Genomic DNA, 23,520 nt, shown 5'->3' on the forward strand with positions numbered 1-23,520 from the left:
AGATCCTCTGATGGGGAGAGCTCCGGAAATAATAATACAAATTCTGTGGAAGAACTTTAATTTATGTGAGTTTTGATAAAAGCCAAAGTACCCTTTATACAGTAGGCACTCCTCTGTCACATACCAGTTGATAAGAATTAAATTCTCAAGGAAAACCCGGTAAATGATTCAAGATCCCAATCCTGAAAACACTTACACACTTACCTAAGCACTCGTGTGCATTCTCAATGGTCAGTGAGATGACTCGTGTATATTCTGTACAAGTGGACCCAACGTGCATACGCATTAAACCCAGACCAAAGTCCACTACAGAAGGAAGAATTACTTACAGCCTTCTGCTGGTCTTTGAAGTCAGCCCAGAGCTTCTCCAAATCAGCAGGAATTGGATTCCCAGACAATTCCAAAGCTTTAATGATATCACCAGCATACCGTGCCTGATCCTCAGTAATGAATGTGTATGCAAAGCCCTGGTCAAAATTAATTTAAAAGATAATCAAGAAAAAACACTAAAGATACTTTATCTCTAACTTTTTTGAAGCACCCTTAAACAGATGTTGCTGTTCTGGTCAATAAAAGTACCTATGATGCTCATGAATAAACTTTGTTTAGCAAGAATGTAGAATGAATAATGTGGTTTCCCAAGAAGCAGATACCAAGGTCATCAACCACAGGCAGTAGAAGCTGAAGTCTTTCCTTTCGATCCTGTCATTGTTAAAAGCTTGGAAAATAGTGTCTTATAAATTCAGCTGGGCATATTTGCACCAGTGAAAAACACCCAGACTTTCAGCCACAAATGGGATTTAAAAGAAGATTCATACATCAGAAGAAGATGCAAGTTCCAACTTCCATAGTGCTAAAAATGAGAATATATTTCACACATCATCACTCAGAAACCTTTGATGCACTCAAAAGGAAAACCCTCTTCCCACCAATAATGTAAGTTAGTCCCTCTGTAGCTATCTCTGGGGAACACCTTGACCAAACAATAGATAAGGAAAAAAATTCAGTAATAACTGAAAGAGGCACCTGGTTATACATACTTTATTGCCAGCTCGTCCGGTTCGGCCTGCTCGGTGCACATAATCTTCGTAATGGTTGGGACAGCTATAATTGACCACCAGCACCAACTGTTTTACATCCAAGCCCCTTGCTGCTACAGACGTGGCCACTAGAAGTTTGCAAATTCCATTCTTGAAATCATTAATTATGCTGTCCCTGTCATACTGATCAATACCTGCAAGAAACCAGAGAAAAGTTAATTATAAAGCTTTGCTCTTTGAGCCAAAAGAATTTGTACACAGCTCAAAACACTCTCCAACTTTAAACAACCAAAAGCCTAAGCTAATAAAGTTTCAATACATTCACACTTTTACAGGCAAAATACATTAGCCAAAATAATATATCTCTTAGTCTATTATTCAGAATAAAAAAATCTCTTTTTTTTTTTTTTATTTTCCACTACAGCAAGTTGTTTTCCCATACCAAGATCCTCAAAAACTTATTTATGATAATTTTCTATTTGACTTCTTATATCCAATTGAGACCTCATCTGGAGGCTTTGTCTGTTGTCTAAAGGCAACAGAAATCTCAGGCAAATCAGACTGTTTTTCTCTCTTCCATTGCTGCACTAAATGCACAGTGGTTTTGCACTTACTGGTTACAGTATTTTTAGGAGCATCACATACAGAAAGTTTTAAAATGCCTGGGACAATATTTTAAAGAGATTTCCTTCTCTTGCTATTAAACTACTTCTGTTATATTACTACTTGATGGCAGAAAAGTGGAACAACAGCTGCGATTATTTCAGAATCTTAAATAAAAATACCATATAATACTCCCCCAATGGCAGTCACTACCATAGTGTAGGCAGCAATATTCCCTGAGAGGTGTTAACTCTCAGTCACAATCCTGTTGCACAGAAAAGATCTGGCATCTGATGACATCTCACAGGAAACAATAAAGAGTAATGACGAAAAACTATCATGTCTATTTCAAATTAAGAGACAAATATCTTTCCCAATTATAAAGCAAAACCTGCCTAGGAAGAAATAATAACTGGTACTATAGAGGAACTAAGTAACCTCTCTTTGTGACTACCAAATACAAATATTCTAATTTGAAGTTGTTAATATGAATCCTTAAGATTGCAGATTACCTCCATGAAGAGACAGGCAAGGATAAGAGGCTCTCATTAAATCTTTCAACAACCCATCTGCGTGTTCTTGTTTATCTACAAATATGATAACTGATCCTTTCTCCTGATAGTGTCCCAGGAGCTCCAGCAACTTCAAAAACTTCTGCTCCTCTTCTAAGATAACCTGGAAAAAGACATAAAAAAGCAAAGTAGAAAAAGTATGAAATGTATCTTAAGTCATTAAACATGTTCAGGGTGTATAAAAATAAAAATCAGGAACACAAGATGACTTTTCAGGCTGTTTCCACAGCTAGTGGCAAAACTGCTGTTCAGCTTAATGGTATAAAACCAAGGGTTTTTTTTTTAAAAAAGGTGATTGCATTGCATCTGCAGATTAGGGTGTTAGTTTATTTTGAGTTCATGTTTAATATGGTCACTAAACTAAAAATAAAATCTCTGTGGGTATATTGGTTTACATTCAATATTGCTGGAAATAGTCTTTTGCAAGCAAATGAGAAGCTAAGCGAGGCAGACATGCGATACTCACAACGTGTTGCTCCACATCAGAACAGACAACACTTCTGCCTCCCACCTGCACTTCTATGGGTTTACTCAGGATCCTCCGAGCTAACGCCTCCATAGCTCTGGGAAAAGTAGCAGAGAACATGACAGTCTGACGATCAGGCCTGACGTTGTCTACAATGCGCATAACCTGGGTGAAGAGAACATTCCTAGTTAATACCCAAGTGCTGTAATTGAACTTCATACACACCTAGAGCTGTCTTTAAAGCTCAGCGGGATCTGCACGACACAGACCACAAAGCATTTCTTTACAGAGTTCCTCTTGGGATGCAGGTCCTGGCATTGGAAGACAGGCAAAACTTGCTGGATTTGAAAGGAAGCTGAGTGGCAATATGCAAGCCGACAACAGCCCAGCAGAAATCTGAAGACATGCAGCAGAAACCCTACAGCTCAAGAGACAAAATAGAGGAATATTCCTAGTTTGGGGGGACAATATAGCCTGATGACAACTGAACGAGTCCTAGATGTCCAAAGCCAGCAAGTTATTTGTCACCAACATTTCGTTCCTGTCTCCTGCACAACATTGCCAGGATATGTTGAAGACTTTACAAGCAGAATACAACTACTACCATGACACCTGCATCAAGGGATTACATAGGGCTACAACATGGTCACAAGTATCCAAAACAAGTGTGTAAAAAAAAATAATAATTAAAAAAAGTATTTTGGAGAAAAATAAAAAATCTAAGAATTTATCAAAAACGAAGCACATAAGGATAACAGAAAAATTAAAGAGTCAGTTTAAACTGCTGTCCATATGTAGCACATCTTTTTGAACACTCATTGGCAGTGTAATAATAACATAGCATTGCAAAATCCTTTAAGTGGAAAATAACGTCTTGTGGCACTATCACTCATGTCATTAATTACCTGAGGCTCAAAACCCATGTCAAACATTCTGTCTGCTTCATCAAGTACAACATACGTGACTCTACGGAGATTTGTCACCCGACCTGTGAAAGGAGAGGAAAAAACACATGGGAAACTAAATCAAATGGAAATCTAGTTTCCCTCAGGAATAATTTTTTAATGTTATATAGTCTCACTATCTTCTAACAAATACATTAATTAATTTTTTAAAAATTCACTAAATGTGAATTTTAATGTTCTCATTTTAATCACATATACATTCTGGGAAATATGTAAGTATGCACAAGGCCCTTTATTTTGTTAAACTCTTCTCTTGCATACCATCATAGGGCCAGAAGAACCTGTAAAATTCAGAAAACTGCCCTCGCCAAAACACATCATAAAACTAAGACTGAGATGAAGCAAGGAGCCACATCAGCCATTATCTGACAGCGCCACCTAGAAAAAAACATATTAGAGATTACAGCGCATGTGTGGAAGGCAAAGTCCAGTGCTAACTGTTGCAGCCTCAGAAAAATTCCTTTCATACATACAATCTGTAACGCTTCCTTGGAGTTAGAAATAGCTACTTGAGAATAATCATACTAATTCTAGTTAGCTGCTAATAATATGCATAAAACAGAGTAAGCAGTCTTTTCAAAATGAATAAATAAAGATTAAAACCTACCCACTAACACGACTAAGTTTAACACTAAGAACCACCCCAAACTCTGGGACAGCTGGAAACAAAATAAGCAAGTTGTATATCTGTGAACATTTTGAAATTATGATGGACAGGATAATTATCTAATTAGGATAATTAGATAATTAGCCTTCCCAAACAAATAGCTAAGAGATTCTCTTTCACGAGAAGGATCTAACTCAAGGATTTAAGAAACTTATTCTCAAATTATATAAATGTGAACACATTCAGTTCCAAACAACTCTGGAGTGACACTGTCAATGCTCCCAGAATGGAACAGGTTTTTCACATTTTCTACAACTATCACTCAGACTTGTGCCTATCGAACTACAGTAGAATTGGGTCCTTTCAGCCTCAGCAAATTGTACCTGAATACTCAAATTATTTTTTTAGAGATTCAGCGCTGCATTTTTTTAAGATACGGAGTTCATACTTAAGGAACAAAATAAATATTTCTTAAAATCTACATATCTATTTAACATCTTAACACTTTCATCCCCAAATAATAACTTTGTAAAATTACTTGGGAACAGCATTAATGTACCTACCTTTGACGATTTAAGTCTTGGAAGCCCAGTTCTATATGTCTTGAAGGTACTTTTTCCACAGAAGTTAAATAATGTCAACAGTTTAGTAGAGGTTTTGATGTGGAATAATTTAATAATAAAACTTTATCTAATAAGCATGCAATGGTTACACTAGGACAAAACCTCTTAAAGCTGCAGTGGCTCAGTGTAATCAATCTAAGTATTTGATGTAAGGTCAGTTCTTTTACTTTTGAACAGTTATTTAGGGAGGGCTTCTTTGTCTGTCTGGTTTTTAAAACCAACAGATGAAGGCAGAGTCAGACGCTCTTAAGTAAAAGTGGGTAACGGCTGAGCTACACTAACAATAATAAAGGATCAATGGGCAGACAAAATAAGCAACTGTTAAATAACCTTTATATAAATGACTTGAAGTGAAAGGATTTGGGCCAGCACATTATAAGTTTAACAGTGATAAATATTCACAGAAACTCTTCAAGTATGTAGTATTTCCTGTCCTCCCCAAAAAAGTCAAACCAATATATGATTAAACCTATTATTAGTGTTACATATTCTCAATAGCTAGATAGTGCAGCCTGAAGAGATATAAGAAAATTTCATAAGACCATTTATCAAAATACATGATCTTTTGAATTTGTTAGAATTACACAACAAATAAAAAAAATTCTCCATAGGAAAAGGTTTTCTACTCACCATTGTTTGCTGCTAACATGTCAATCATACGTCCAGGTGTGCAAACAATAATTTCAGCACCTCTTTTGAGTTCAGCTATCTGATTTTAAAACATAGTAGTCAAACGCTTAGAGTGGGGTTTTTTGCTTTTTTTTTTTTTTTAAACATATATCACTTTGCAAAAAAGAAAACAACATACACTGTAATACAGCTGTACTACCAACATGAATTGTTTATATAAAGCTTTCACTTGGCAACTACCTTAAGTTTTTGGAAAACTTTACTTTTCAAAAGAGTAACCTCTGACAACCAAAGTTACTACCAGCTGAAGCGGTTATAATGGGGATATGACTTCTATACACTTAAGGGCCTATAAAAAATGTCACGTTGTATCAGGGACAACTGACACTAAATAAATCATGTTCCATCACAGATGGTCACAGAAATTCAAAACTGTATTGTTTCCATAAACGGGAGGGGGCAGGATGAACCTTGAAATTAATCTCTAAATTAGTCTAACATGCAAGATCTGATAACTTAATAAATCAAAGTGAACATTTTCTGGCTTTTGTCATCTTGAGGGGAACTCAAAAATACAGTTTGATGACTTTCAAAGGATCACATCCCACTAGTAGTTTAACTGCTGCCATGTTCAGTACATATGTAAAAAGAAACAGACAAACTTTTAAGGACCATACTTGAGAATTTTCAAGGAGATCGGTATGTTTAAGGCTAAATTATGTGCCAACAAGCTTTTGCATTACTACCATTCATACAGAGAAAATCCATAATGAAGGCTGCACATGCACTGAATTTATGGGAAAGAGAAAGGAACTAAATTCACTGCAAAAGTAACATGAACCAAGGAAGTTCAAGAGTTATCTGACAAATAAGGCATGTTTTCTGCTTACCTGTTCACTGATTCCTGTTCCTCCATAAACACAGACAACTCGAAGCCCAAGTGTCTTTGAGAATTTCTTACACTCCTTGGTAATCTGCAAAGCCAACTCGCGAGTAGGTGTCATAATGACAGCTGAAAAGCACAACATTTTCATCACGCATTGTAATGGAAGATATGTTGTTATTCATACAATAAAAATCGATCTTTTGTAATGATGTTTAAAGCAATTCACTTATATGTACTTTTAAAACTGTAATTTTAAGAAAAAGAGACTGAAGACAGCATGAGAATAGGGTGGAACTCCGGTCAAAGTTTCAAAGTCAAAAGAGTAAGGTCTCCTAGATATATGGACAAGCAAGTGCTCTTGAAACAACATCAGACAGCACTGTCACCACAAACAACACTGAACAGCATGGTGGTCATTAACTAAATTAGGACTAGCCACTCATTAATGGACATTAATAAGTAAACATTCCTCCCTGTAACAAAGAGAAGAACTGAAGATCCTTCTTAAGTGTGTGAGCTTTTATTAATTTACATAGCGATTTTGAAAAGAAAAGCTTTGTACCTATGGGACCTTCTCCTTCTTCTAATGCTCTCTGATCCATAATGTGTCTGAACATGGGCAACAGAAATGCAATAGTTTTTCCGCTTCCTGTTTTAGCAATGCCAATCAAGTCACGTCCATTCATAATGGCTGGGATAGCCTGGGCCTGAATGGGAGTGGGCTTTTCATAGCCGTGTCTTAAAGAGAGGAAAAAAAGGTATTTTAACAACAAAATAGGGTTTGACAGATGTGAATCACAGTCATGCTGAAAAAAAAATCCATATTCATACTTAGATACACCTATCAGTGCCATTAAAAAAATACAGTTTAAAAATGAGCAGCAAAATCACAAACTATTCCTTCTGCCATTTGTAGCGTAACAGTTCAATACTGAGTGATAAGCACTCTGATGACTATGTATAACATCTACGAACATGGGCATGTTACAATATGCAACAAAGAAAAAGGTTTTCCTTGTAAACATATGATAGAACACAGTGAGCTAAATCAAATGTGAAATAGTTCATAACATGCTTGCTTACTTTTTGAGGGCAGTCAGAATCTTCATGGAAATACCACATTGAACCCAGGTCTTTATTGGTTTGGGGCAGCCTTTTCCCTTGACTGTAATTCCCTCCATCTCCAGCCTGTATACATTCACCTCTGAAACAGAGTTTACATTACAACAGAGTCAAACTTTACATTTCTCTACTACCTTGATCAAAATAATCTTGATCTGTCCCTGAACATGAAATACTATTTTCATCACCACCAGAAAAACAGCTTTTAGCTTGCTACACGTAAATGCAAGAAGTAGGTAGAAAGGACTTAGGTAAATTTTTCAATCAAAGCCTCACAAATAATTATATGAAGTTATCAATAAAAGTGATCCAGCTGATTCAGTGTTTTTCTATACCAAGCTGCTACAAATACTCTTTATATTGCAAAATAATTTGCTGTTTCTTTGCACATTAAAATCTGTCACTCTTCTCTTCAGTGGTACCCAAGGTGTTCTGGTTCTATTTGTCCTTACCTTCTTGAGTCATTTTAGCTAGTTCTGGTACTTCAACATAGAAGTTTTTCCTGAAGGGTTCATATTCTATCTTTCCATGATCCACTGGTTCCAGCAGCTTTCTCTGCTTGGTCTGATAGCCAGTCAGGGCAGTCTGAAGATCAACCTCCTCCTCTTCTGAGGAATACTGTGTGGATTATAATTTGTGTGTAAATTAGCATGACTGGCATTCTGAGAGGCTGTTTTTTCATTTATAGAGGAACTTTACTCAGAAGCAACAGTTACTCCTCACCCTATTAGATGAGATACTGAAAACCCACTCTTGGTCTATAAAGAGTCTCCATTGTTTTTTCATCTATTTCCTTTTTATTTATAGTAGGTGTAAAAGAAAATGCTTGTAAATTTGGTTTAGGGTTTTGTCTACCAGAACACATGACTTAGAATAGCATTTTGTAGCTCTACATAGAATCAAATTCCTTTCTACTGTTTCCTAAACTGTAAAATGAGAACATCCACCTCTCATTTGTGCTAAAAGAGATGTCTCATTTTGATTTATGAAGTGTTGTGAGATCTGTAACCTACAGGTGTTACAGAAATTAATATATTTAAACCTAAAAGGAAATTCAGCAGAAATGTAACACAAAGACCTCATTTTTTTCAGATTAGATACATGCAACTGAACATACAGCTGCAAACATAAACACTCTATACTACCTCATGGGACGTTCACACACAGGGTCACCAGGACTGCCTGCCCACTTTCAGTAAGGTGACCTGAACACACATGCATGACATACACCAGCCCAGTCATATTAAGAAAGATTCCAAAGCCAGACAACCTGACGCACCCATTCAGTTCTCATCTGTCTAACCCCACCTCTGAACAGCAAAGCTGTGACGGTAATTTCTGAAAAAAACAGTACAAGTAACAAGAAACTGTGTAAAATCAAAAATCTTGTGACCACAGTTCTGCAAATTGAATCATTAAATGTTTATCTCCCAGGAGACGAAAAAATCCCAGGACTACCTGCATTCTCCCACCTGTTGTAAGAAGCACATTGCTTTTTCATACTAGAAATACAAGACACTTTCATTACCTCCATTGCATCTTGGTCATTCTCCATGAGCTCCCCTTTCTTCTTTGACTCTGCAGCTGCCTTTTTGGTTGTCACCACAGTTACTACTTTGGTAACAGTTGGTCCAGATTTCTACAAAACCAGTTAAGAAAGATTATAGCATCACCATATTAAACAAATCAAAATAAACAAACTGTATAAAATATATAAAATATTTGTACTTCCGAATGCATTATGCTCTTTGGTTGGTTTGTTTGGGGTGGGGGGTTGTTGTTTGTGGGATTGATTTGTTTTGTTCTTTTTCCTTTCACTTACTTCAGTGAAATTTTATCAGAATAATGCTTGATAAAAAAATCAGGAAATTAAAGTTAAGGCAAACAGGCATTAAGTGCATCTAACTTATTTCTTTTTTGCCTTTTTTTTAAAGCCATTTTGATATTAAAACATAAAGCTATTTTTAAAAGACAAAGACAAGATGTCTTAGTAAGTTATTTTACCTTTTCTCCACCTTTCACACTTTTTATATTGAACTTCTTGACCTCTTCTTTTACTTCTTCCATATAAGCATCCAAAGGATCTAACTCTTCATCTTCAACCTCATTGCCTTCTTTTTCTCCTTCTGCAGTTTCCTCTTCATCATCTAATACAAGCAAGAAAGATTACCATAAAACATACAGGGAAAAAGTGCTCATGTGTGTTAAATTATTGGTCTACTCAAAGAATTACAGTCCAGTTTCATTACTATAACATCTTTCCTCATACAAATCTCTCCAGTCTGTTAATCTCAATTGTATCTCATTTGAAGCCATGACCAGATTTAGGCTTTGTTATTTTATAGTTCACATTCTGAAAAGTAATTAAATGCTTTAAAGATAGGGTAATAAAAACATCATTAGGAAGAAAAGTATTTTAACTGTCATATATAAAAAGTTAAATACCATCATCATCTTCTAAACTCCATTTTTTCCCCTGCTTCATCTCTTCAATCTCTTTTTTCAGTTCTCCTATGTTTTCCATAGCCTTCTTGCGTTGTTCTTCCCTCCACTTCTCCACTCTTTCTTTTCGTTTTCTCATTTCTTCTTCTAGTTTATTCTGATCAAAATTCTATGATAAAAACCAATCAAATACTGCAAATTAATGGCCACTGGCTTTAGCCAAATAGAACTGTTGGGTGAGCATGCTGTATAAGACTGGACATCCACAAAATTATCACAAAAGAAGTGAAAAATACTAACATCAAATATAACATTTTCAAGATAGATTTATTCTTCATTACTAAAGAGAATACTCTCTTGGGGGGGGGGTGGAATTTGTCCAGCTCTAAGAACAGGTTTTCTTTTGTCAATGCAGTTATCTACAACTAACTTAATTCCTGGTTTAAATTCTCTCTTTTATATTTATCAGTGTTAAAAGTGTCTACCTCAGTGGCCACAGTATTTGTGGTAGCATCTTTATCTTTCTCTTCTTCTTTGTCGTCTTTGTCTTTTTTCTTTTCTTTGGAAACTTCCACACCATCTGTCCTTTCTTTAGATCTTGATCTACAAAGTAAGATCAAAGATTTCTGAGAACATTACAGCTTTTCTCAGGAGAAGGATACACATGTCCTGGATAGAAACAGAACTATGAACACCCTGTACAGGTTTATGTTTTCGAATACCTTACAAAGCTCACTGCCTCCCAGAGACCTTTCCATCTCATGGAAATATTCCCTTTGACTACCAGAAATGTAGTATACATTGCAAGCCACAGATTTACACGCTTTGATTCTGGTTTTCTCATTTCTTTACAGGTGGAAGTTGCAGACCTTACTTCCGGAATACATAATTGATACTCCAGTGGTTCTGCAGTTTATTTTACACCTCCTTGAAGACAGCAGTTAGAAAAGAGATACTAAAAAAATTCCTGTTTGTGGAACATCTAGAGAAAGGTAAAGTGATGCAGCCCCTTGCCACAGAAATTTGAACATCACCCTGAGTGTACAATACTGGCTGAAAGACATAAAACACCTCTCCCTGGGAAAAGCTACTCATGTAACTCAATGTAAGATGCAGACTTGCATTTAAAAAAAAATGCATTTATCACAGATTTTATCATTCTGACTTGCTTCCAATTTTTTTTTTTTTTTTAAAGTATCCAAACCAAACCAATTATATCTCCTTAAGCCTTTTTCATTGGGCTATTCTAATACAAACCATATGCCTATTTCAAAGGACTTTGTGATTTCAGCTTGTTACAATTTCTAGATTGTCATCAACCTGCTTATTCTTTGTACTGCTGTTAAACTTAGGGACTTCCCACTCATTTGACAATATATTGACAATTATTATATGCTGGTTTTAATAATATCTAAAGATTCCATTAAAATAGATTGAAACGAACATGACCTTTATTCAGTTTTCACATGTTTCTGAAGTCACCATCTAAAGGAGTTCAAGCTCTTTAGTAAGCCTATTTACTAGACATCTGTTCAACTGTAAGCACCTAAGACTGGCACTTGTCAAATCCAAACTGTTGCAGCTCTCAGCACACCTACATAATTCAACAAACCGCAGAGAAACAGGTGGTGGCTTTACCAAAGCAGACTTCTTGAGCTTCTCTGAAGCTACCACTATATATTTTTCTGCACAAATACAATTTGAAAAAGCAGATTCCAAACTTTATTGGCTTACATTCTTAAGGCCACTTTTCCTGCAAAGAATGGATGAAACATTGAGCTCGGGTGCAAGCACTGGCACATTCAGCAGTTTAGAAATTTCTGTTACAGATGTCACCACAATGCCATTTACAGATCTCTTATTGCTACCTTGCCCACATTTCTAAAAGCCCAGTATGTTTCCAAAGAAATAAAGTGCTTTATCTCAGAAAGAAAATGATACAGTACATCACTAAGAACACTGAACTTCAGCAAATCTGCTAACTAAAACTTACTATTCTCTAGTAATTTACAAGTTTAAAGAAAGTTATACTTCATTGTACTATCTGTGCTAGAGAGCACCTGTACTTTATTAATTTGGGCATACATGCCAGAACACAAAACATTACTTATTGATACTGGAATGTGAGATAACAAAGAAGAACTACAAAACTTTCAGAATGAAATTCAGTGTTAATTTTGTTACTACGACATTGACTGTTGTTAGAGAACACAAATACCTGTTTTCTGTTTTCCTGTTCTTGCTTGGACTGGAGGATCGAGACCGTCTACCTCTGCTTCTGCTTCTAGAGCGCCTCCTCTCTCGACTCCGGGATCTTCTTCTCTCGCGGCTCCGTTCCCTTTCTCTACTTCTTGAACGTCTGCCACAGAACAAAATTGCATTTATTTAGCACGTGATCACAGTATAATATTAGGCTGCTACTGAGGAACAGGTTGTAAAAGGAATCCAACGATCATCAAGACCACTAAGAACTTACAAATTCCAGCACCAGCAGCTAGAAACTGTTTAATAACTAAAATCACTAAGCATAGTAAAATCTGTCGTGAACAACAGCAAAGTAACTAATTATAGTGTAAGAACATCAATATTCAGATGACGGGTACTTTTATCTACTTTGATTAGAACTGAGAACTCATACCTTTGACGCTTTCTGTCACGTGATCGAGACCGTCTCTTGTCCCTGCTGCGTGATCTCTCACGTCTACGTTCTCGATCTCGACTTCTAGACCGTCTGTCTTCTCCACGCTTTCTTTTGTCAGATGGAGAACGACTTCTAGAACGGCTACCAGAGCGTCCACGTGACGCAGAGCGCTTCCGATAATGCCTGCATTGTAAATTGACAGTAAAGATGAACGTGAGCATAAGAACAATTTGCAGTTGAAGGACATTTGTCATATTTAGGTGGACAGGCTAAAAATAATTATTTATCCTGATTCCTTGGACCATTTAAATTTCTAAACATTTGTAATCATCTCGCCAAACTGATAAATATATATATATATATATATTCTTAACGATGCTGAAATCAGAGGGATTACTTGGTGATATTTTTGTTTTGGTTTTAGAGTACTACTATAGGCACATAATGAGAAAACGAGAACACCAAGAACAATTTCCTTTTTAGAAATCCACAGATTTCCATTATACACACTGAAAGACTAAGACCCTTTGAAGTTATCTCAAAATTTGGCACAGAAATAAAACTGTTCTTTGTTGCTTTTTATACAATATATAATTTTTACCCAGGTAAACTAGGTAAATTATACATCCGCTCAATGGAAAAGCTGCCGAAACATCATACATGGAAACATAAAACCCTGAGCCTAAGTGACAAGCGTACAAGTCACAGAGGGACCTCGACTACAACCATCTCCTCTTCCTCTAATTCCTGATTTTCAGTCACCACGTCAGAATAATTCTCTTGCTCGCCCTCCCATAGCCCAGGACTCGCAGGCCCTTTCTCCCAACAGGCTTAGCAGGCAGGAAGTAGCACCAAGGGCAAGACTTCAGGCCCCACACCTCCTTCTTTTCCTTCCGCCGTTGCCACCCAGGGTTGTATTACACCAGTATCAGCACTAAAAATAATACAGTTTATTTCAGCAAGCTGGTATATTTAGGTATCATGTACATTTGGAATCAGTACAGTAGCAGCATGATATCCATGTACTGCCTATTAGAAGTATAACTGAACCACATCTGTCAGTGTAAGTATCTCTAATTTCTTTCGCATCTCTGTCACAAAATGTCGTGAGATCTGCTCCATACTCCCCCCTTTTCTAAACTTTTTTTTTTTTTTTTTTTTTTACATTTTCTTCTACAGCGTGCAATAAAACTGAGTGTATGATTTCAGGTTTCAAAAGCCCTAATCTGATGCATATTTCCAACTCCAGCACAAGCAGCCCACCCAATTCATCTCCACCCAAAATTCATTCTCACCCTCCTATTTCTTCACTTTTAAAACTTTTTGTAGGTATTCAAATAGAAAATTAATACAAGTTGAAACCCACTTCTTACATTATTTTTAGCCCAAACAGAAAAAACCTTGTATTTATCAGAAGAGTGGCTGAACTGTGATAAACAAGGGAGTCCTGCTCACTTGAGTGCCAGCACTTTGGCATTCAGTTCCGAGGAGATTTTGCAGCCTGAGTCTCTAGTGGTGTCCTGTTGGCAACAATTAATTCGCTAGCTAGTTCAAAACGAATTTAGACATATCTATGGGGAGGCCCAGCTCTTCACCAAATCATTAAGTTGAACCTAAGGCAGTTATTAAAATTTCAGCTCATCCACCCCTCTCAGTATAAATCTCAGTTATGGATCTAAGGAGGCTGTTAGAGTGTGGGGACAACTGCAAGCAGGGACTATTCTGTCACAGCTGCAGTGTTAAAATCTGATAGTTAAATTAGGAAATAGAGACATATGCCACAACAGTACTTGTAAATCATGGAGTTGATTTAAAGCCTGATAGATGTGAACAGCTCCAAATCATCTGGCAGCATGGGCTTAACCCGAAACACACAAAAGTGCACGATCCCGTTACTGCTGAGTTAATTACAGCACCTCACCAGGTGTTTGTACGAGCTACGAGAGGACAAGAGACACGTGATCCTGCATAAACTTCAAAAGAACCAGCAAAACCGTCTAATCCAGGTCAGAAACGCTACCCGACTAACGATGCCATTGCTATTCATTCTCGAAAGGCAGCGCCCGGAGGGGCTCGGGGGTCCAATGCCCCGCACCACAACCAGGCGCTTGATCCCGCGTCCCGCCGCGCAAAGCCCGAGCGGCTCCGGGCCCGCGGCCACAGCGGCTTCTCCGAGCGGCGGACGGAACGGGCAGCGCCCGGGGCAGCGCAAAGCCCCTCACAGCGCCTCGGCCGGGCGGCTGGAACGGGCCCTGAAGCCCGGCCCGGAGCCCCGATCCACCTCAGAGCGAGCTCCTCGCCCCCCGCGCCATGCCCGGGCCCTGCCGTGTCAGCCCCGCCGCCGCCCTTTGTTCCCCCCACGCAGCCACCCGCACTGGCCCGAGGGAGCCGCCAGCCCCGGCGCGGGCCAAGCCGGCGACCCCATTGCCCTCACCTGGACTCCCGGCCCATGGCGGCGGCGGCGCGGGCCCTGCTCTAGACGGCGGCGGCCATTCCGCGCCTCAGCGCCCGGGACGATGAGAGGTGCGGCGGGAAGCTGCCGCCCCCCCGCTTCCGGCCCGCCGCCCGCCTGCCGCGCCCCCTGGCGGCCGGAGGACGCAGAGCCGGGGCAGTAAAAACCGGGCAGGAACGGGCGGCGCGCGCAGTCCCGCCCATCGCAACCGCCCGGGGCCGCCCCGGCGGGATTCCCAGTGCGAAGCGTCTGCGGCGCATACAACCCCCTCCCCAGCCAGGACAAACCGCCAAGGAAGGGGGTAACAAATATACTTTTAATAGAAAACAATCAGTTTGGCAAGAAACGTTAAAATATAATTATGTACATGAACAGAATAAGTTAAAAACGGAACAAAAGGGACAAATTCCTTGACCAAAGGTGAGGAAGCACCTGCCCCTCCTGGCGCCCTGCCGGTTCCAGGGAGGTTTCCTCCAGCGCACTCTGAGTTCGTCGGACAACAGTAAGTGTTTATGGGCCGAAAAGTTCCAGGTCAGGTCTCACAGCAAGATTTCTGTCGCTGCTTGAGAAGAAAACCCACTTCAGCTTTCCTTGCAGGGCTGAGTGAACACACAGCAGGCGGGACAGCTCTTTTCTCAGCATTTCGCTCATTGGGATTAAAATCTTCACACTGAGGATTAAAAAAACCATTGCCTTTGCAGATGTTAGTAGCCAGTATTTTTGCAATTTATTTGTATTACATTTGGGCATATAAATAAGGTCAGAACAAGTCTAACTTTTGAGCAAACTCATTTACATATCTCAGCCTTAATTTAAATGGCAGCTATTTCAATTCGCTGAAGTTCCTAATACAAATTTAAAGCTTCTGAATAAATATTTGTGCTAATAGACCTAAGTCAGAATCTTCTGCAGCCCAGCCCTGGACAACGGTAACATGATACATACTGAAAATATTCAGTAAAAAAGAAAACTGTCAAATCAAAACACAGGCTTTTTGTTTTCATGCAACAAACAAACATATATTTAACTTAGGGGTTAGAAATGCAGTGCTAAAATTAAATCAGGAAGCTTGAACAGAGAAGATTAAGCAGAAAGCAGGGCTATTTACTTTAAACGGGCATAATTAAAGGTTTATGCTCCCTAAAAAATTTCTGCAAATACCAACAGAAATAGGTATTTCTCTATGTTAAAAAAAGCATTGGCCTAGATTATCTGAAAGTCCAGATTCTAAACAGAAAACTGCAAGTTGAAAATAATAGCAAATTCAGCTTTAACAGAAATCTTCACAGATTATCGTTTAAACTACTTGGAATGACATTCCTCTCAGCGTGCAAAATTCATGAGACTGAAAACTAGAGCAGTTGCTACTTTACTGTGTCCAGTGACAGGATCCATCTGTATTTGTCATTATTTCACTTGTGTGGCTGGACATCCACAGAACAAAATACAAAGCACTATTGTCCCTTCAATACATAAATCTTCATGTGGGAGTCAACTCAAAGCACTGGTTTTTATTTCACTGTCTCTTGGAGTATTTAGGATTTAAAGAGGAATGGCTACTATGATTTCGCTGGGCTGATTTTCAAAACACACCAAAAAAATTAAGATAAATAGCTCTGCTGAATCAAAGGCTGTGTGCTGTTGGTTTGTAGCATTACACAGCAGGAGCAGAACTCCTCCACAATTAAGATCCTGTTTACATGCAAATGTCTGGTAATAAACAATCTGCATAAATTAGTGTCATATTAAAAGTTGTCTTATGGAATCTGGGAAGGAGCTACAAAAAAAACAAAGTACTTCCCTTGGCAGTTTTATGTCTACTAGAGCAACCATCTGATGCTGCAGGTTGGTTGCCAACGTATACAAGCTTCTCCTCATGAGATGAACTGTTAAAATAAAGACATCAGACTGAAAACATACGTGTGAGCTACACTAGGACTAGGCTGCTGGAAACCCACAAACAGGTGAGATTAACAATTTTGTTTCTTCCTGCTTTTGATTAATGACATTTGTAAGCAACAGAACTTTGTTGTTGGTTTTGCATTATAATCATCAAATGAAATTAATCACAATCACAACAAATGATGTATAGCAAGGCAAAGATTAGGACAACCAAGTGGCCTGTTTCACCAACATTCTCCAGAAGCAGCTACTTGGTTCGAGAGTCTGAATTTGAACAACAGAATACAGGAATTTTTTTTATTGAGAGTTTTCTTAAAAAATGGGAACACCACAAAACGAGCAGTTCTTATTAGCTATAGTGATACTGGATATATATTTATATAGTTCTGCTGAAAGGAATTCTCTTTGTTCTCGCTGAAAAGAACAAAGGCAGCTTTGTAAATGTTTATGAAGGAGGCTGAGAAGAGCAGCACTAACTAAACCAAATAAATAATCCACTGACACTTGCATCCTATTCTTCACATTTATAACAGGCAGACACAGTATTTAAATAAACTGAACCAATGCAACTGGCAGTCTGGGAACCTGCTCTACCTTTCCCAAAATGGCTCCTTTCAAGCATTTGAACAGGTAAGAATTTTAATGAAGGTTTAAACCTGTCTGCACAGTCAGACATTAAAGGAATACGGTCCAGAAAGCTTTACTGTAACTATCGTGTTGAATTCTACAGCCATCATGGTAATTCAGAACCAAAAACCAAAGTAAGTTCATGGCAAAAGATAAAAGTAAAGAAATAGACACAAAGGTCTGTGAAAACATCTCCCATTTTGCTGTAGGTGTCCATGGAGCGACTAATGACTTCTGCAGGGATTCCAGACAGTAAAAGGGCAGCAGTTAGTACTGTCGTTTTCACCTTCTTCTCACACTAAGAGAAAAAAACAAAACAAACAAAACACAACAGTATAAAGTTAGTTCCTCTGTTATAATTCAATTCTGCTTTATGCAGGTGTTGTGCCCATTTCAGACCTAGCCAGGCACATTCCAGATTCATCATGTGGAAAGATTCTCTCCAGGCAGGCTTCTGGATTCACAGCACTTATCCCAGCTACGCACTGATGCTGTGATGGATCCGGCAGAGCCAAGTGAGAGCCCAGTTAACAGCAGATAAAATTTACCACAGATATTACGTCTACTTCATGCTGGCACTCCAAGCAGGATGTAAAGCGCAGCAGCTTCTACATGAGTGGGAAGAGTCCCAGACAAGGGCAACTTGGGTGTAAGAAGGCAAGTCAGGCATCTGCACGGGCAGAACACGATTAATCTCACCACACTACTTGGCAAAGGATACTGTTACTTTTCTAACACACAAAAATTATTTAGAACTGAAAACCAACGGTTTCTTTCTATTTTAGTAAGACTCTATTTGGCAGTTTTATCCTCTGAACTCAGAAATGCCCTCAAATCCTTTTGAAAGCTGTTCTTCTGTCGTTAAGATGACGAATCCCAAGCATGGGAAGTCTGGCAGGCAAGAAAAAATGATAGTGGCTGAAAATTTTTGTAATTTGATGATACTTGCTGGATATCTTGATTTAATACAATCTAAAGCTTTCAAAAATCTTTCTAGGTTTCATGAGGGAAAAATTAAGGATAACAAGCTGATGGAGCTCATCTAAGTGCAGTAAAAGCAAGTTGTGGAAAGGAACCAACTCTTTAAATGCTGAAACTGATTTTTAAAACAGCAGAAACAAGATCAAGATGATCTAGCAGATGAGCTACTACAAGTCTAAGGCTAATTCTAATGTTTTGTATTTTGACACATCAGCTTAGAATGCCTAATATGAAGTTTAGTTTTGAATTAGATACTGAACTACACAAGAACCACTGATTTATTCTGACATGCCACAGCTAACCTATTTTTCCTTTTTAAATGCTAATGTTTGCTTTCAAGTATGGATTGAGCATCATTCAAACCCCCTTTGCTCTGCAGACCTGACAAAGTCATTAACCAAATAAATACTTCAGCACAATTAACTGGTGTAAACATAAAAAGCAGGTGATGTAGCAAATCTTGCTAATAAGCAGCAAGGTTCACACACAAAGAAATGTCTTATTTCAAGTTGCCATTCAAACTGCTACTAGCAATGGAACACAGAGCCCTTAAAACCAAAGGACCGTCTCATTTTTTAACAAACATGCTCCCAAGTTTCGTCCATGTATCACATGCAAAACAGCTGGTGACAGAGCAAGCAGTAACCACAGAAAAGCATGACCTACAAGACAAAAAAAAAAGTTTCCCAAATGCATGAATGAACTAACTGGCTTTCCTGTCATGTGCTTTTAATTAGGCTACAGCTAAATAAGTTGCCAGTATACATTTTCACAGCAACTTTAAAAAAGATTTGGACTAAATCTGAGTAGATTAAAAACTAATATAGACTATCAGCATTTGGTATCTCCCAATTCTACAGTTTAAAACAAGGGAAGAATACTTCACATGCATTGGTTCTTAAACAAGACAATCTAAGCACAAGTTTAATGTAAAACATCTTAAATCTAATTTTGTAAAAATACCTTACCTTTGGAAAGTACTTGGACAGTCCCATGTAAGCAAGTTGTAGAGTAAGAAATGGTGCAAATATTGACTGAAGGAACAGAAAAGAATACACAAAAATTAACTTGGTCAGAAGTAATAGCAAAGAAAACACAGAAATTTAACGCTTCATGAGTCATAAAAGAAAATTAAGCAGGTAAAAAATAATTTGTGGACAAAAGCAACAGTATTCTTGAATACTACAAACCTAGGTAGACAAGTCACATGTCAAAAATAACCTTCTGCCTTATTTTATTAGAAATTGCAGAAGCGTACAGCAGTGTGTAAAAATGAGCCCAGTGATCCAGGAGGCAGAAGGCTGTACCAGCCACACACCTCTGCATGATGTACTGGCAGACAGCCCAAATACTGAGGAACTACTTTTCTCAGAAGACTGATAATTGAGTAGGATCTGATTATTGTGGGACAACTATTGTTCTTACTCTATTATTCTTTCATAGACTCCAAACTAGAAGAGCACTTGACTCATGCTCACAAAGAAAGGAATAAACTCGCAGGAGACTTAAGCTGCAATAACTACTCCAATGCTTCTACCAATCAAACAGTTTTATACAGTTGTTGGAAATGTGAAGAGTGGCTGAAGTTCCCAGTCACTGCTGATAGATTTCACCCCTAGATAAAGAGTATTTCACAGTAAGTTTGCAGTTAACTAGCAAAACAAAATAGGATTTTTTTTCCTTGAACTTACCAAGTACTTGCACACAAAAGCCCTGACTGTGATGGCAAGCAGAGCACATCCCACCAATCTGAAAATGCGGAAAGAGTCAAACTCCTCTACATTCCCGTTCTCTTGGCTTGGCTTCTCATTCATCAGCTGGTTCCTCAGCTTCAGAGCTTCATCAAATCTGGATAAGTACTGGTCTAATCCACGTCTAGGTGGCCGTGGTGCAGCTTCAGATGGCAGCTCCGCTCTGTGACGGTGACGGAGCTCACTTGTACCCTCACTGACAAGCTCTGGAGTTTTACTGAAGAAGTCCTTATCCCCTTTGAGATCTACCACGCTGCCTCCATGGTCAGCTGCGCCCGCCACATTGCAGACAGAATCACCAAGCACTATTCGCTTGGAAACTGAAGGAATGGGAAGGGAATTTGATATATCTTGTTCGTGCTGAAGTTTTGATTCTGTGTGACTTTCATCATCTAAAGAAGAGAAATAAAAATACAGAATTATGCACACCGGCTACAAGGAACAACACTTTATCCACACTGGACTGAGGTCCTGGGTTGATGACTCCACTTCCAAAGTGAAAGCACATATTTATTATTAATAAACGCGCTAATTATTAGTCACAAAGCCATTTGACATACCTGAATACAATTAATCCTATTGTAAAAAGAAATGGGCTCAGCTGATACACGACCTGTTTGTATATCAAAGGAAAGGTTTACACACACACACCAGAGATGATGATAACGAAAAGGGAAGAGCACAGTGTGGAGCAGATTTAAATGCTCATCAGCTTCACCGAGATTATGCTTTTATACAGCTAGGCTCAGCACACTCCTGTCTCCCTTCTGCCAGCTTACAAAGAACCCTGCACATACCACTCTTCAGAAATGGCACAGACACCAGACAGCAAGCTGTGCAGGGCAGGTCGGATGCTGAAGCTGTCAGTCAGCAAAGGAGAAATGAAAACACTGGACTTCCTCAAGCAGCAACATTGTGTACACAAGAGGCAAGATGTTCCAAATACAGGGAGCAATGTAAAAAAAAGACAAATATTCAAAGAAAGTGAGTTACACAGAAGGAACGTTAGAGTGAGAAATGAGCAGGCAATAAAAGAAGCGTACTTTGGCTTGTTCTCCATTGCCAGAGGCAAAGTAGCGTTAACTTGCACTGTATTAAACCTGAAGGCCCCATATTACAGCGAAGGAAGTGATGCCAGAGAACACAAACCAAATGGAGGGGCATACGAAACAGGTCTGGTCCTACCAGAGAGGGGCATCAACACTTTTCAGCATTAAAGCAGACTTATTCATGGCTTCTGGGCATCCTTGTAAACTGAAATCTGACAAGACAGTCAGCCTCCTCCAAGTGTGTACAGAAATACAAACAACCTACTTATAAACCTGCAAGAAAATTCTGCATGCCAACCACAAATAAACAATGACTGATTATTACCCAAAGGCAAGAAAACTTTGATATCAAACACAACTATGGAAGCAAACAGTTACTGAATGAAAACATGGGGGAGGCTCATCATTTCTTCAGCTAAGAAAAACGACTTGAAGTGCCAGCCTGTCCACTCGCTGTGTGTGCACAGTAACAGGCCCGTGACCAGATCTCAGCACATTTCTGGCGACATGTGGGTTTTACCCGTGGGTTTCTCGAGAACCAGTGAAACTCGGGCTTCACTTAAAGCATGGCTGAAACCAAAGGTCGCGCTGAGGGGCCAAACAGCAGCCGCTCCCGTTCCACGGGGAGCGGTTGCGGCAGGAGGAGGCCGCCGTCGGCTGTTACCGCCAGCCCCACGGCCGGGAGCCCTCACGCCGCCGCCCGTCACAGGGCTCACCCTTGCCCGCCGCGGGCCGGTGGAAGCCCATGATGCGGTTGATCCGCTCCTCCGAGTTCATCAGCAGCTTCCTCCGCCGCAGCTCGGCTCGGCGCTGCGAGGCCGAGAGGCCAGCGGGGGCCCCCGGGGGCGCGGACGCCGCTCCCGACCCACCACCGTCCTCCATCCCCGGCGGAAAAGGCCGCGGCGTTACCTCAGTGCTGCACAATGGGGCCGCCCCGCCTCAGTGCGCAGGCGCTAGCACCCTCCAGCCGCTGAAGCAGGCGCCGCTATCTTGCGTAAGGGCAGGAGAAGAATGGGCGACGCAGGCAGTACCTTTGACTAGCCGTGCTCTCTGACGGTACGGCGCCCGCATTAAAGATGGCCGCTCCGGCCTCGGAAGTGGCATTACGGCGCGAGAGGAGATGGCGTCTGCGCAGTGAGGGGGCGGGAATGGAGAGAGCTGAGGCGGCGGAGGCTCGGCGCTGACAGAAACCTGACTGACAGATACCTGACTGACAGATTCAGTCAAGGCGAGGGGTTTTGCACGGCTATAGGAAAATCAAACCAGCAGTGACGTGATGTCGTGCTCCGAGGGCCAGCGGGGGCCAGCTCCTTCTTTAATTGGCTTGAATTCTGGTTTCAGTAAACCTGGCAAATCCACCTTGTTTTCAGTGAGGAGAATCTGCTTAACAATGCAATATAAAAACTAGGGCAGGATAGTAACATTTTAATTCTCATACAAAGAGATGAGAGCAGTGGTCTGTATAGAAACTTACAGTATTAGAATAAGTGAAGGTTCATGTTTCTAGCCAAAGTTGTATTTACCAAACACTCTACAAATTTGTGTATCAAAGGAAAGGTTTACACACACACACACACACACCACAGATGATGATAACGAAAAGGGAAGAGCACAGTGTGGACCAAATTTAAATGCTCATCAGCTTCACCGATATTATGCTTTTTGACCGTGCAGAAGCAGCAGTATGTCAGAGGGGTTCAGAAGGACAAACTGACAGAGTTCAGTTTCCAGCATGTGATGTTCCGAGCATGGAGGAGCAGGCCCGGGCGTGGAGATTTGCTGTTGGAAAAGCTGTGAGTGCTGCTGTACAGCCGAATTTAGGAAATGAGGCATCTCTGGGCACACTCCAAAGGAGGGAAGAGAATATGCTGCTTATTGGAGTGTGAGCAAACAGACGTTTTAATGTGTAAGTGAAAGCGATCATAAGGTAGGAAAATGCCTTCAGGGAGCTGCTGGGCAGCGCGGGGCTGCCTCCCAAAGGCTGTTCCCCATATGGTGTCACTGCACAGCTGTTAATACATTAAGCAAATGAAGGGATTGACTGTGGATACTGAGGGAAAAAAAACAAGGGAACAAGGACCACTGAAGGATTCCAGAATTACCATAACACTATAAACCAAGAAACATCTCCAGTTATTTCTACCAAGATACGGTTGGTGTA

At 39.7% G+C, this 23,520-nt stretch overlaps 2 protein-coding genes across 4 annotated transcripts in view; both read right to left on the reverse strand.

The window, feature by feature from the left end:
- DDX46 (DEAD-box helicase 46) overlaps positions 1–15,158 on the reverse strand; it is a 22,151-nt gene extending 6,993 nt beyond the window's left edge. For all 3 annotated transcript variants that reach the window (XM_082063649.1, XM_082063648.1, XM_082063647.1), the window contains exons 1-17: positions 15,032–15,158; positions 12,595–12,780; positions 12,175–12,315; positions 10,442–10,559; positions 9,960–10,125; positions 9,519–9,661; positions 9,043–9,153; positions 7,967–8,132; positions 7,476–7,596; positions 6,955–7,130; positions 6,397–6,518; positions 5,507–5,585; positions 3,587–3,669; positions 2,682–2,846; positions 2,156–2,318; positions 1,041–1,234; positions 330–467 (exon numbers count right to left, since the gene is read on the reverse strand). In XM_082063649.1, the coding sequence (XP_081919775.1) occupies positions 330–467; positions 1,041–1,234; positions 2,156–2,318; positions 2,682–2,846; positions 3,587–3,669; positions 5,507–5,585; positions 6,397–6,518; positions 6,955–7,130; positions 7,476–7,596; positions 7,967–8,132; positions 9,043–9,153; positions 9,519–9,661; positions 9,960–10,125; positions 10,442–10,559; positions 12,175–12,315; positions 12,595–12,780; positions 15,032–15,048 (2,289 nt within the window). In that variant the 5' untranslated portion in view covers positions 15,049–15,158. The remainder of the gene's footprint in view (positions 1–329; positions 468–1,040; positions 1,235–2,155; positions 2,319–2,681; positions 2,847–3,586; positions 3,670–5,506; positions 5,586–6,396; positions 6,519–6,954; positions 7,131–7,475; positions 7,597–7,966; positions 8,133–9,042; positions 9,154–9,518; positions 9,662–9,959; positions 10,126–10,441; positions 10,560–12,174; positions 12,316–12,594; positions 12,781–15,031) is intronic.
- A 188-nt stretch (positions 15,159–15,346) lies between these two features.
- Positions 15,347–22,297, reverse strand: CAMLG (calcium modulating ligand). Its single transcript, XM_082063749.1, has 4 exons — positions 22,076–22,297; positions 20,251–20,702; positions 19,528–19,593; positions 15,347–17,876 (listed from the first exon to the last, which is right to left on the reverse strand). Exons 1-4 carry the CDS (start codon positions 22,239–22,241, stop codon positions 17,685–17,687), a joined length of 876 nt encoding a protein of 291 aa, XP_081919875.1. The 5' UTR covers positions 22,242–22,297; the 3' UTR covers positions 15,347–17,684.
- Positions 22,298–23,520: the final 1,223 nt, after the last annotated feature.

This window comes from Streptopelia decaocto (assembly GCF_964273445.1).
Source record: "Streptopelia decaocto genome assembly, chromosome: 12".
Lineage (NCBI taxonomy): Eukaryota > Metazoa > Chordata > Aves > Columbiformes > Columbidae > Streptopelia > Streptopelia decaocto.